This window comes from Aristolochia californica, unplaced genomic scaffold (genome assembly GCF_029961685.1).
Source record: "Aristolochia californica isolate CCGP_79_NKW_82.1479 unplaced genomic scaffold, dmAriCali1.0.hap1 SCAF_9, whole genome shotgun sequence".
NCBI classification, from domain to species: domain Eukaryota; kingdom Viridiplantae; phylum Streptophyta; class Magnoliopsida; order Piperales; family Aristolochiaceae; genus Aristolochia; species Aristolochia californica.
Window position 1 is genome coordinate 4365333 of NW_027182290.1, and position 11769 is coordinate 4377101.

The 11769-nt window shown below is 38.4% G+C and overlaps 4 protein-coding genes across 4 annotated transcripts; 3 read left to right on the plus strand and 1 right to left on the minus strand.

The window, feature by feature from the left end:
* Window positions 1–476: 476 nt before the first annotated feature.
* Window positions 477–3501, minus strand: LOC137941185 (probable BOI-related E3 ubiquitin-protein ligase 2). Its single transcript, XM_068786490.1, has 4 exons — window positions 3398–3501; window positions 3173–3246; window positions 2766–3070; window positions 477–1107 (listed from the first exon to the last, which is right to left on the minus strand). Exons 1-4 carry the CDS (start codon window positions 3460–3462, stop codon window positions 574–576), a joined length of 978 nt encoding a protein of 325 aa, XP_068642591.1. The 5' UTR covers window positions 3463–3501; the 3' UTR covers window positions 477–573.
* A 509-nt stretch (window positions 3502–4010) lies between these two features.
* Window positions 4011–4802, plus strand: LOC137941114 (17.1 kDa class II heat shock protein-like). Its single transcript, XM_068786379.1, has one exon. The coding sequence runs from the start codon at window positions 4081–4083 to the stop codon at window positions 4543–4545; it is 465 nt and encodes a 154-aa protein (XP_068642480.1). The 5' UTR covers window positions 4011–4080; the 3' UTR covers window positions 4546–4802.
* Window positions 4803–7054: 2252 nt separating this feature from the next.
* LOC137941113 (17.3 kDa class II heat shock protein-like) lies at window positions 7055–7951 on the plus strand. Its single transcript, XM_068786378.1, has one exon. It carries the CDS (start codon window positions 7138–7140, stop codon window positions 7603–7605), a length of 468 nt encoding a protein of 155 aa, XP_068642479.1. The 5' UTR covers window positions 7055–7137; the 3' UTR covers window positions 7606–7951.
* A 2137-nt stretch (window positions 7952–10088) lies between these two features.
* Window positions 10089–10852, plus strand: LOC137940427 (17.3 kDa class II heat shock protein-like). Its single transcript, XM_068785487.1, has one exon. It carries the CDS (start codon window positions 10158–10160, stop codon window positions 10623–10625), a length of 468 nt encoding a protein of 155 aa, XP_068641588.1. The 5' UTR covers window positions 10089–10157; the 3' UTR covers window positions 10626–10852.
* The last annotated feature ends 917 nt before the right edge of the window (window positions 10853–11769 follow it).

Genomic DNA, 11769 nt, shown 5'->3' on the forward strand with positions numbered 1-11769 from the left:
AAAATTAAGTAAAAATTATAAAAGTCATATCTACCAAAATATTTGATTAATAAAATATCTATTTGCACTTTTCACTGTACTTTTAATTCCATAAGTAAAGTTGAATCACTTGTTTGTGTTAGTGTGTATTTAGACAATTGGTCAACTAAATGTTATTTGCAACCAGCCAAAATGGCCTGCCCTCAATATCCTATTAACTTGGTCTCATATCAAATCAAAATGATGTTGGCAAGATGCATAAAATTGTCTTTTTTTATCTTTTTAAAAACCAGTGAAATTTAAATGAAAATTTTCCTCGAAAATAATTTTTTTATTTTGAAGTGCTAATTATAAAGGTAGTATAAAATATATGGATATATTGATCCTGAATCAAATGCTCAGTTAACACTGAAACATATAAGACATATTTACCAAGATGTCAGCTCCATCGATACAGAGAGCAGAGAGCAAAGTCAGTCAGATGGAGAGGTGACCCAGGAAAAATAAGGAATCTTTCACATAATCATCAAGATTGACATTTGACAGTATCAAACACTTCCAATTTTATACCATAAGCAAGCAACCGTCAAGTGATCACATATAGACCTCCATGCCGATAAACTTTGAGGACTGACAGAGAGGACAAAAGCTTAGCTTACTCTCACAGTCCTTGCACAGGCAGAGATGCCTGCAGGGTAACAAAAGCATGCAGACCTCATTAACTCTGCAAACTTTACAAGTCATCAACTCCTTCAAATCCTTGTTTTCCTTGTTAACTAATAGATGGAAATCAATCGTGGGTCCGCCATTACAGCACGAAGCTGTGTCATCTACCTCACTGTCTCCACACCCTTCTTTGCTGTCTCGACTCTGAGCGAAAACCTGTTGGAGATTAAATTTGAGGGCAGTAATCATATTCTCGTTGCATTTTGCACGGTGCTGCCATGTCCCAGCTTCTACAGCTAGCTGCTTCATCCGTTCTTCAAGTTCCATGTTCTTCTTGTTAATGTCCTCTACTTCCGCTTCTTTATCTCGAAGCTTTTGAAGGATCCTTTCTTCAGCATTTGAAAGGGTTTGTAACTGATTAGCCTGAACCTTCTTTACAATTGCCTGCCTCAATCTCTCACCCTGTTGACCGGTAGAGGTAAAATTAGCATACTTCTTAATTCACTGTTCTGAGGTTTCAATATTAAATTTCCAAAAATTATCAGTGAATAATGGTTTTACGGTTGTGTCATTCAAAAAACAAAATGATTTTCATGAAACATTAGGAAAGTTATAGATCAAAAACTGCACAGATGTTTATAAATATTAAATTAAAAGAGTAGTAGGAAACTTGGTTGGCAGAAGAAGCATTGAAACCTCATATCAAAAGTTCAATAAATGATACAAGACCCCAGACTATACAAGAAAGGGTTCATTACGTCATCCAAAACAGTGTCTTGTTGAAGCAACATAGTTAAGTGGGTCTTATAAATACTCAACCACGGCAATATGAAAAAACAAAAACCAATGCACTGAGCCATTAGAAACCGAAATGATATAAATAGAGCAGGAGACTAAATATCATTTTGTTAAAAGAGAGAAAAAAAGTAGATTAATGAATACCAAATAGACCAACATTTAAAAAATGAAGTAGCAAAATAACAGAAGTTTGTCAAGATATTAAACAAACAGATGAAAGACAGATCTTGCTCCTTTTCCTGTTTAAGCCAATGCACATTATTCAATCATTTTTAGAAGTATTATTTAATCATCAATAAGCCAAAAATCCAAGACAGGCAATGAATGGACAGAATATTGACTAGATCATGACTTGATCATTCTATGGAAAATACATGAAGAAACCTACATTTATAGTAGTGAGAGTGCTACATTCTTGACATGGCTCAACCAAATGAAGTAGTCAGCTTCCCTAGCTGGTATTTAGCCCAGTTAAATAACAAATACTGAAAAAAATAATTTCAACATCAACCAGGCAAAAGAGTAAGAGAGCAATCAGGTGTAGATAAGATGTGCAATATCAAGCTGGTTCCTCACTATAAGTCCATCACCTGATTTTGTTTTTAATACCACTTTTTTTTTTTCTCCTAAGTCCATCACCTGATTTTGTTTTTAATCCCACCTTTTTTATGCCAAGTCCATCACTGTTCAACCTAGAGAAAGGAGTAAAGAAACGTGCCCCCTAATTTGCAGGGTAGTTCAACTTATAATAGCTGTTTTTTTTTTTTTCCTGAAGGCTTTTGAATAATGTTTAATCATGAAAAACTAAAACAAACTTCTTCCACATCAATCAAGAGTGTAAAAGGAGATGTCAGGCCACCTCTTCTGCTGTTGACAGACAATCTAAGCTAAACAATGACAAGTAAATAGATATAAGGGTAAAACATTACGAAGAACTCTGGTCATTAATTGAACGAACATAGATTAATTGAATGAGGATACTACAAATGATGAACTGAGTTGCTTCCTTCACATGGCAGTAAATCAATGGTGAGCAGTAGCAAATAAAGAAAGGAATTCTACAGTAATCAGGACAGTGGAATAGAGAGCAACAGTCAGATGTAGATGATACATATGCACTTAACTTGTCTTTCCGTTCAGAAGATCTAGTTCAAGGAGAAACATACACAGATACAAAGAAAAATTTTCAACAAAAATCAGTGAGAATTACTCATAGAAAACCAAGCGAAAACCTTATCCTGCTTTCCAATCATAAAACCCTAAACCCATAAAAGAACTCGGCATTCCCATTCTTTTAAAAGAAAAAACCAGTGGGTACAAACCTGCAATTTGATAAAACGATCCATCTCAGCGTCCTGCCTCTGGATCTCATGATCAATATCCTCGTCCAGGAGTGACATCAACGGCGACTCTCCAGAAGACGAAGCCATCCTCCTATCATCGAGGGATAACGCTAGCCCCGTCGAAACAGACCGGGTTTGCAAGAAATCCACCGATGAGATCTGAGAGTTCTCGAGAAGCTCCTGTTCCTTCAATTTCTTCTTCTTCGTTTCCAAATTGGTCCATTGAAGGTCAACGCCGGCATCTATAGCCGGCACAGCCCCCGGAGCAAGACCAACCACATGAACTACCGTATCCCAAAAGGAAAAAATTAAAATAGAACTGAAAAATAAGTATGATAAAAAGAACGATAAAAACCAAGACAAAAACTGAAAAGGAGAGACATTACATGAGGGGGGGTACTGAGGATCGGTGAAATTTTGAGGACTGAAGAAAATTTGGCCATCGGAAGTCAGTGGATTCCTGAATGTTTAATGGATAAACCAAAAATCAAACCAAAGGAAACAAAAAATCAGATAGTATCTGATTTCTAGATTTCTAGATTTCCGTAACAACTTTTTCTTTATCCTTCGATACAAAAAAAAAAAAAAAAGGAACAGGGCTTTTAAGGTACCTGAAAGCAGGTTTTTGTTGCTGCTGCTGTTGTTGTTGAAGGAAATGGTGCAGAGGAATGGCCATGGCCAAAGGGAAAGAAGGATCGAGAGGCCATCCGGCACATCAAATATTGCAGGGAATAGAGAGCTAGGTTACCTCGCGTGTAACGATTTGCACATTTGGTCCCGGATGCCGCGTGAAATTACCTTTTACAGAGGCCCACCGTTACCCATAAAAGCCCAAAGAAATAGCTATATCATTAAAGCCCATTATAGTCTTTGGATATTTAAAATTAGGTATTTTATTAAATATTTTTTAAAATAAGTATTTTATAAATTTTCCAATAAAACTATACAAATCGTAACTTATGCATAATTTAATCAAGAACATATAATTTTTTATTAAAAATTAAAAAATTATGAAATTATTTCTTAATCAAATATTTAATTATTTATGAACCACAAAACAAGTGTCGCAGCAGTTCCAGAAAGAGACTCCAAGTGTCCCTTATAACTTCAACGTGACGAGGACGTCTACCGGAGAACTATCCAGAAGCAGCTCCGAGAAGAAACTATCCTCCGTATCTCGTCCCACCCAGAATCTTCCTTCTTTCTCCTATAAAAGCCCTGAATCGCCGTCTGGTAAACTCACCGAGAAGAATTATCTCAGAGAAAGGGATCGAGCCTTTCGTTTAAGCTGATCATGGATCTACGAGCGTTCGGCCTGGAGGAGCCCCTCATCTCCACCCTCCACCACATTATGGACTTCCCCGACGAACTGGAGAAGACCTACAATGCCCCGACCAAGGCCTATGTCCGAGACGCCAAGGCTATGGCTTCCACTCCCGCCGACGTGAAAGAGTATCCCAACTCGTATGTCTTCGTCGTCGACATGCCTGGCGTCAAATCCAGCGAAATCAAGGTGCAGGTGGAGGACAAGACGTTGGTCGTCAGCGGGGAGAGGAAGAGGGAGGAGGAGAAGGACGTGAAGTACATAAAGAAGGGAAGAAGAGTCGGGAAGCATATGAGGAAGTTTCAGCTACCCGATAATGCCAATACTGAAGCGATAACTGCTGTTGCTCAGGACGGAGTCCTGACGGTGACGGTTGAAAAGCTTCCACCGCCGGAGCCGAAGAAGGCCAAGAAAGTGGAAGTAAAGGTTGCCTGAGTGTCCAAGTTATCCCTTATTTCTTGTGTTTTGTTCTGTTTTGTTTCGTGTTCTTCGTTTAGCTGCTTGTGTAAAATCGAAGTCTGTCTATGAGTTCATGGTCTTGTGTTTTGATATGTTTAAAATGTGGGATAATAAGGGGGGGGTTAATGTGAGTGAAGGGGCAAGTACGATGGAATGTAAATTACTCTCCCTAGGGAAAATGAGATGTTTCCTAGGGGAAGGGAGATGGAATTTAAATTACTCTCCCTAGGGAAAATGAGATATAAAGTATTTATTGCTGTCACTGTGCGTAGTGTGAAGTTTTTGTGAAATTTTTGTTGGACAGTGAAGTTTTTGTGTTAGTATATACAATGTAAAGTGTGGTGGAAAGTAAAGTGTGGTGGAAAGTGAAGTTTTTGTGTGAGTGTATATTGTAAAGTGTGGTGTAAGTGTAGATAAATTATTTATTAAATAAAATATTTTGATATATCTTATTTTTAGAAAATTAAATTAATATTAATTAATAAATAAAAATATATTTAATGTATAATTAAATAAATATTTATTTTTATATTGTTAAAATTGTAATTAAATTTTAATTATGTAATATCTAAATATAAATAATTATATAAATATTGTAATAAAATATTTTGATATATCTTATTTTTAGAAAATTAAATTAATATTAACTAATAAATAAAAATATATTAAATATATAATTAAATAAATATTTATTTTTATATTATTAAAATTTTAACCAAATTTTAATTATGTAATATTTAAATATAAAATAATTATATAAATATTGTACTACATAGCGTAAATATTGTAATAATAAAAATAAAAATAATACAATTATAACTTAATTATCTTTTTAATATAAAAAATATATATTTGTTAAGTACAATACAAAAAAATTTAGTGGCATTAAAATATAATAATTAATAATTTTGTAACATGATGCTCTTTCTCTTGCAGATGACTCCTTCCAAGTGCTTCTGTGAGTATTCATATCATCCTCAAAATCATTACTATTATCACTGTTTATATTTTTACTTCTATTATTATTTTCACAATGTTTTCCACCATAAACACACTCATTTTCACGACAAATGAAGCATGAAGCATAAGATGCTTATATAGTAAACAAAAGTTATCATAGCGAAACTCTTTATTCCTTGTTCAACCAAGCCAACCATAGACGAAGACCATGTTATACCCCCATATATGTTTAACTATGTAAAATATATTGTTTTTATTAAATACTAATAATGATTTTTAATAGCTAATGCTCTAAACAAAGACCTATAAGACCAATGGATGAACAGGAATTTTATCCTATATTCTTCCGAATTGAGTCAGAGAGGGTAAGTCGCCAACGGTTGTTGGTGATGGGGACAGTGAAAGGAAGAGAATCAAGTGTCGGGGAGAGGTCGCAAAGGGGGCGATTGAAATTACCGATGGTCGTGAGCGAGGGAGGAGTCGGAGAGGTTACAGAGAGGGGAGAGATGTCGCCGAAGGTCGTCGGTGCTAGGGATGGCGAGAGGATGGGAGTCAAGCGTCGGAGATAGGTCGTACAGAGGGCGATTGAAATCGCCGAAGGTCGCGAGAGAGAAAGTTTTTTTTCTTCGAAACACTCATTCGACCCCTCTGAATTCACTTTGCCTCCCATTATGCCTAAAACAGGGGAAAGTGAAATACATTTGTATTTTAAATGTATCTCACTTTCCCTCGTCACTTACACTAGGCACTAACGACTTTTGGCTACTCTAACATGGCCTAAACATTATTTATGATCAATGAAGATACTAATATAACTATCAATATGGACAAAGATATTGACATAAAGGTATGTATTCTTAATTTGATATTCACATAATTTATTTTTTCATTCTTATGTTAATCCTTAGCTAAGTTTGTTAAATTATCATTTCATTAATATTAACAATTACATTTAAATTAGGTTCAAGATGGTGGAAGACTTTTAAGTTCAACAACTATATTTCCTAATATTTCATACGATGGTTTAAATGTAAAAAAATTTGATTAAATTTTAGTTAACTAGGGTTAATTGCTATAATGTTCTATGTAATTTTTTAGTAAGCCACCAATATCGAAGATGTCTTGAAAAAAAAAAAAAAATATATATATATATATATAAATATCTTAGGAAAATATTTTAAAGTTACTTACGATATAAATTTTAATCAGGGGGACTAACGGGGTTTAGTGATATTTAAATTCCAAAGATAAGAATAATTTGTGAATTAATAAATAATTTACACGTCATAAATAAGAAGTTTTTACTCATCCTTGAAAGCCAGACCAGGAGAGACCGCCGATTGTTCTATGTTGCGCGGGGTGTGGAAATCACTTTTACTCTTGTCAATAACGGAGGGCATGTTCGTCATTTGGCTATATCTCACTTTTCCCGAAGCTTCCACCACATTCTGGAGAGAAATTCGAAGCGGAGCTTCGGCAAGACCAGAACCTTCTTCTCTTCACCTATAAATCGAAGCTCCATCTTCGATCCTGCAGCGAAATCGACTCTGTAGCTTCCTGTTCCGACCTCCTACCCCGTACCCCCAGCAAAAACAAATAAAAAATCAAATGGATGTTCGATCGTTCGGTCTCGAAAACCCATTATTTTCTACAATTCAGCATCTGATGGGCGACCCGGAGGAGATGGAGAAGGCGTTCAATGCTCCAACGCGAGTCTTCGTCCGAGACGCCAAGGCAATGGCCTCCACTCCCGCGGACGTCAAGGAGTATCCCAATTCCTATTCCTTCATCATCGACATGCCTGGCCTCAAGAGCGGCGACATCAAGGTTCATGTGGAGGACGACAACGTGTTGGTCATCAGCGGTGAGCGGAAGAGGGAAGATGAAAAGGACGCCAAATATATCAGAATGGAGAGGAGGGTCGGCAAATTTATGAGGAAATTCCCTTTGCCGGACAATGCTGACACCAACGCCATCTCGGCCGTTTGCCAGGACGGTGTGCTAACGGTGACCGTCCAGAAGCTCCCACCGCCGGAGCCTAAGAAGCCCAGGGTCATTGAGGTGAAGGTTGCTTAGACCCAGGAGGGAAATTGGTTTGATGTTTTAGTCTATGGAAAGCTCTGTTATGTCTTCTTCAATAATGAGCTTCTTTTTTTGTGGTGTGTGCGACGACTCTGTTATTTCTTCTTCTCCCACTTTCTTTAGAGGGATCTGAAATAGATGTGGAGACTCTTTATGTTGGGGAAAGAGGGAAGTTCCAGTTGTCTTTTGCCTATCTAATGCGAAAATAGTGAAGAATGGATTAATCTGTGTTCTCTGGCATCTGATCAACGCCAGCAGATTGATGGTACTGGTGCTGCATCCCCTGATCTCTGTCACAATGGTCAATGACATATTTTCCCTTAGGAGTTCAAATCTTTAAGCAGTCCACTCTCCACCATGGATTTATTTTTCATCATTTTTAGTCGAATAGTGAGTTCTTGTCTACAGCATTTCCTTTGTTTCAGAACCTGATGTAATCTCACTATTTAACAGTTTGATTACAAAATAATTGTAATTAAATGCTGTTGAACATGTAATTGTGAATATAACGATAATATTTAAGGATTTTATTTAATGTAATTGTGAATTTAACGATAATATTTAAGGATTTTATTTAATTAAATAAAATCCAACAATCTTCCATGCAATAACACCTACAATTTATTTACATTATTTTGAAAGTAAATGAAAAATACAAGAATTATGGGGATAATTTCTAATTAAACATGCTTAGAGAATGAATCAATAACTCAAAACCCAAAACCATTAATCTTATGAAAACATGTAACAAATTTAACTTTCATAGTTGACGTAATAGTGATTGTTTTATATATCTCAAGATAAATATCCTTATCTCAATGTTGACTTACAAGTAAGGGTGGCACGATCCTTATCTCAATGTTGACTTACAAGTAAGGGTGGCACGATCCTTATCTCAATGTTGACTTACAAGCAGGGGTGGCACGATCTTTATCTCAATGTTGACGATCCTTATCTCAATGTTGATTTACAAGTAGGGGTGGCATGTAGAGGTGGCTTCGAGCTGGCTCGTGAGTTGGTTAAGGGGTTTAGTATTGGTTCAGTTCGATTTGTCATCTATCGAACTCGAGCCGAGTTTGAGTACCAAAATTGGTTCGTTTACCTTAACGAGTTGAGTTCGATTGAAGCCAGGTTCTTGTGAGCTGGCTTGAAGTGAGTCAGATCGGTATCAGGATCGCGAGCGAACGGGGGGGGGGGCTGTCTCTACCGTCGTCGCAGCTGCTTGTCGATTGCCTCTGTAGCCGTCCGTTAGATTTCTTCCTCTTCTAACCGTCGCTTCTGTTTCCGTTGCTACCGCTTCTGTCGCCGCCGCCGCCTCCGTCGTAGCCGTCATCCCCGACGATAGGTCCTCTCTTACACCGTAACCCCCTTCCGTTCGCGTCGTCTCGGCGGAAAACCAGAACAGGGGAGAAATAATCTCTCCCCTCCCTCGCGTGAAAATGATCTCGCACGTGTGAAATCATCTTCGCGCAGGGGGAGGGGGGAATTATTTCTCCCCTTAACTTAGGTATCTCTACTTCTGGTTTTTCATCGAATTGAGGAACGACGTTGAAGGAACCTGTGGTGCTGGCAAGAAACTTTTGTCGGAGATAATGGCTGCTATGGAAACAAAAGCGACGGCAGATGAGGGGGAAGAAATCGAGCGATGGCCACAGAATTGACGGCAAGGGAAAGGCACAAGGCGGTCAGTGACACAACCGTCGACGGAGACAAAGGCGGCCACAACAGTGGATGGAGGGGCTCAACAATGATGAGGGGAGAAAAAAAATTTCCCCCTTCGCTCTCGGTCCTGCTCCGCTTGGCGCTCTGGTCCAGACTCCCCCAAATCCAGCTCCGACTCGTTAAATTAATGAGTTGGCTCGCAATCTTTCACACCGAACCTTGATTCGATCAAATTCGGCTACTTGATTCAAACTAAGGCCACTTTTAACATTCCGGGTTTAGCTGGGTGAACAATTTGACATATTGAATTTGTCAAAGGACTATATTAATATAGACTCAAGATACCTTAGGATATATCTTTATGGTTTTTAATGCCAATGAAGTAGGACACACCCCCATTCATATCTTTCATATAAAAGTTTTGAGAGAGAAAACTTTCACCATAAAATATCACCCACATATAATATTAAAAAGATGATCTCACCAACATAATGTAATAGAAATAATATTATGGTTTTCTGATTATTAGTTGAAAGGTCCGATTCGCTACCTGATCTCTTTTATATCTACAAAACCGGACCGGAGTCTATCTGAAAGCTAGAACAGTATAGAACGTTATTATCGCCGCCAATTGTTCTATGTTGCGCGGGGTGTGGAAATCACTTGCTCTTGTCAATAAAGGAGGGCATGTTCGTCATTTGGCTATATCTCACTTTTTTTCCGAAGCTTCCACCACATTCTGGAGAGAAATTCGAAGCGGAGCTTCGGCAAGACCAGAACCTTCTTCTATTCACCTATAAATTGAAGCTCCATCTTCGATTTTGCAGCGAAATCGACTCTGCAGCTTCCTATTCCGACCTCCCACCCCCAGCAAAAAAAATCAAATGGATGTTCGATCGTTCGGTTTCGAAAACCCACTATTCTCTACAATTCAGCATCTGATGGATGACCCGGAGGAGATGGAGAAGGCGTTCAATGCTCCAACGCGGATCTTCGTCCGAGACGCCAAGGCCATGGCCTCCACTCCCGCGGACGTCAAGGAGTATCCCAATTCCTATTCCTTCATCATCGACATGCCCGGTCTCAAGAGCGGCGACATCAAGGTTCATGTGGAGGACGACAACGTGTTGGTCATCAGCGGTGAGCGGAAGAGGGAAGATGAAAGGGACGCCAAATATATTAGAATGGAGAGGAGGGTCGGCAAATTTATGAGGAAATTCCCTTTGCCGGACAATGCTGATACCAACGCCATCTCGGCCGTTTGCCAGGACGGTGTGCTAACGGTGACGGTCCAGAAGCTCCCACCGCCGGAGCCTAAGAAGCCCAGGGTCATTGAGGTGAAGGTTGCTTAGACCGAGGAGGGAAATTGGCTTGATGTTTTAGTCTGTGGAAAGCTCTGTTATGTTTTTTTTTTTTTTTTGTGTTGTGTGCGACGACTCTGTTATTTCTTCTTCTCCCACTTTCTTTAGAGATGGATCTGAAATAGATGTGGAGACTCTTCATGTAGGGGAAAGAGGGAAGTTCCAGTTGTCTTTTGCTTATCTAATGAGAAAATAGTGAAGAATGGATTAATCTGCAATCTGTGGCATCTGACCAACACCAGCAGATTGATGAAACTGGTGCTGCATCTCCTGATCTCTTTTCCTACCATGTATGATGTTTGAAGAAAAGGCCTAAATAGTATCAATAAACTACCAAACCAAATCTGTCACAATGGTCAATAACATATATTCACTTACAAGAGTTCAAATCTTTAAACAGTCCACTCTACCCCCAGTGATATGGATTTATTTTGCATGATTTTTAATCGCATAGTGAGTTGGCTCTGTTAGTGCACTATGGAAAGTGCACAAAAACCCATTAAGAGGGAAAGTAAATTTTTGTTTTAGGCAAATAAATTCACTAGGGTCGAATTTTGAATTTACGTTTCCTCCATCAATTATATGCTTGTTGAACCTCTCTTCCTCTTGTTGGACGACTTTCGGCGACTTCTCCCCCTCCTCTGCAACCTCTTCACCTCTTCGGTTCGAAAGAAATTAGGGTAAATTCTTCTTTTTGGAAATCGAAGGTCTTATTATTTCTAAATCATTCCTTTGACTCTCATTTAATTTTGGGCTCCATTTTCGGAATCATTCCTTTACCTTTGCAACCTCTCCAGGTAAACCTTCTTCGTGGAAATCGAAGGTACCTTCTTCATGATTTGGTGGCTATCACTTATAGTGTTCCTTTGATTTTGATTTTTTGATTTTGCTAGTATTTCACACCTCTATATCGGCCTTATCCCCTTGGGCGAAATCCAATAGTAATATCCGATATGTGTCAGCTATACATATCGCTACAGTACGTATCCACCTCCTTACGTAAACCGGTGTTTCAAATATATCCCCAGTAAAAGTTGTTGGGTTGAGTGTGGCCATTACTGGCTGGCTTTGGAGTTGAGAGTTTAAGGTGGAGTCTCCAGTGAAGTAAGATTGTAGGGCTTAGTTCCTGTGTATG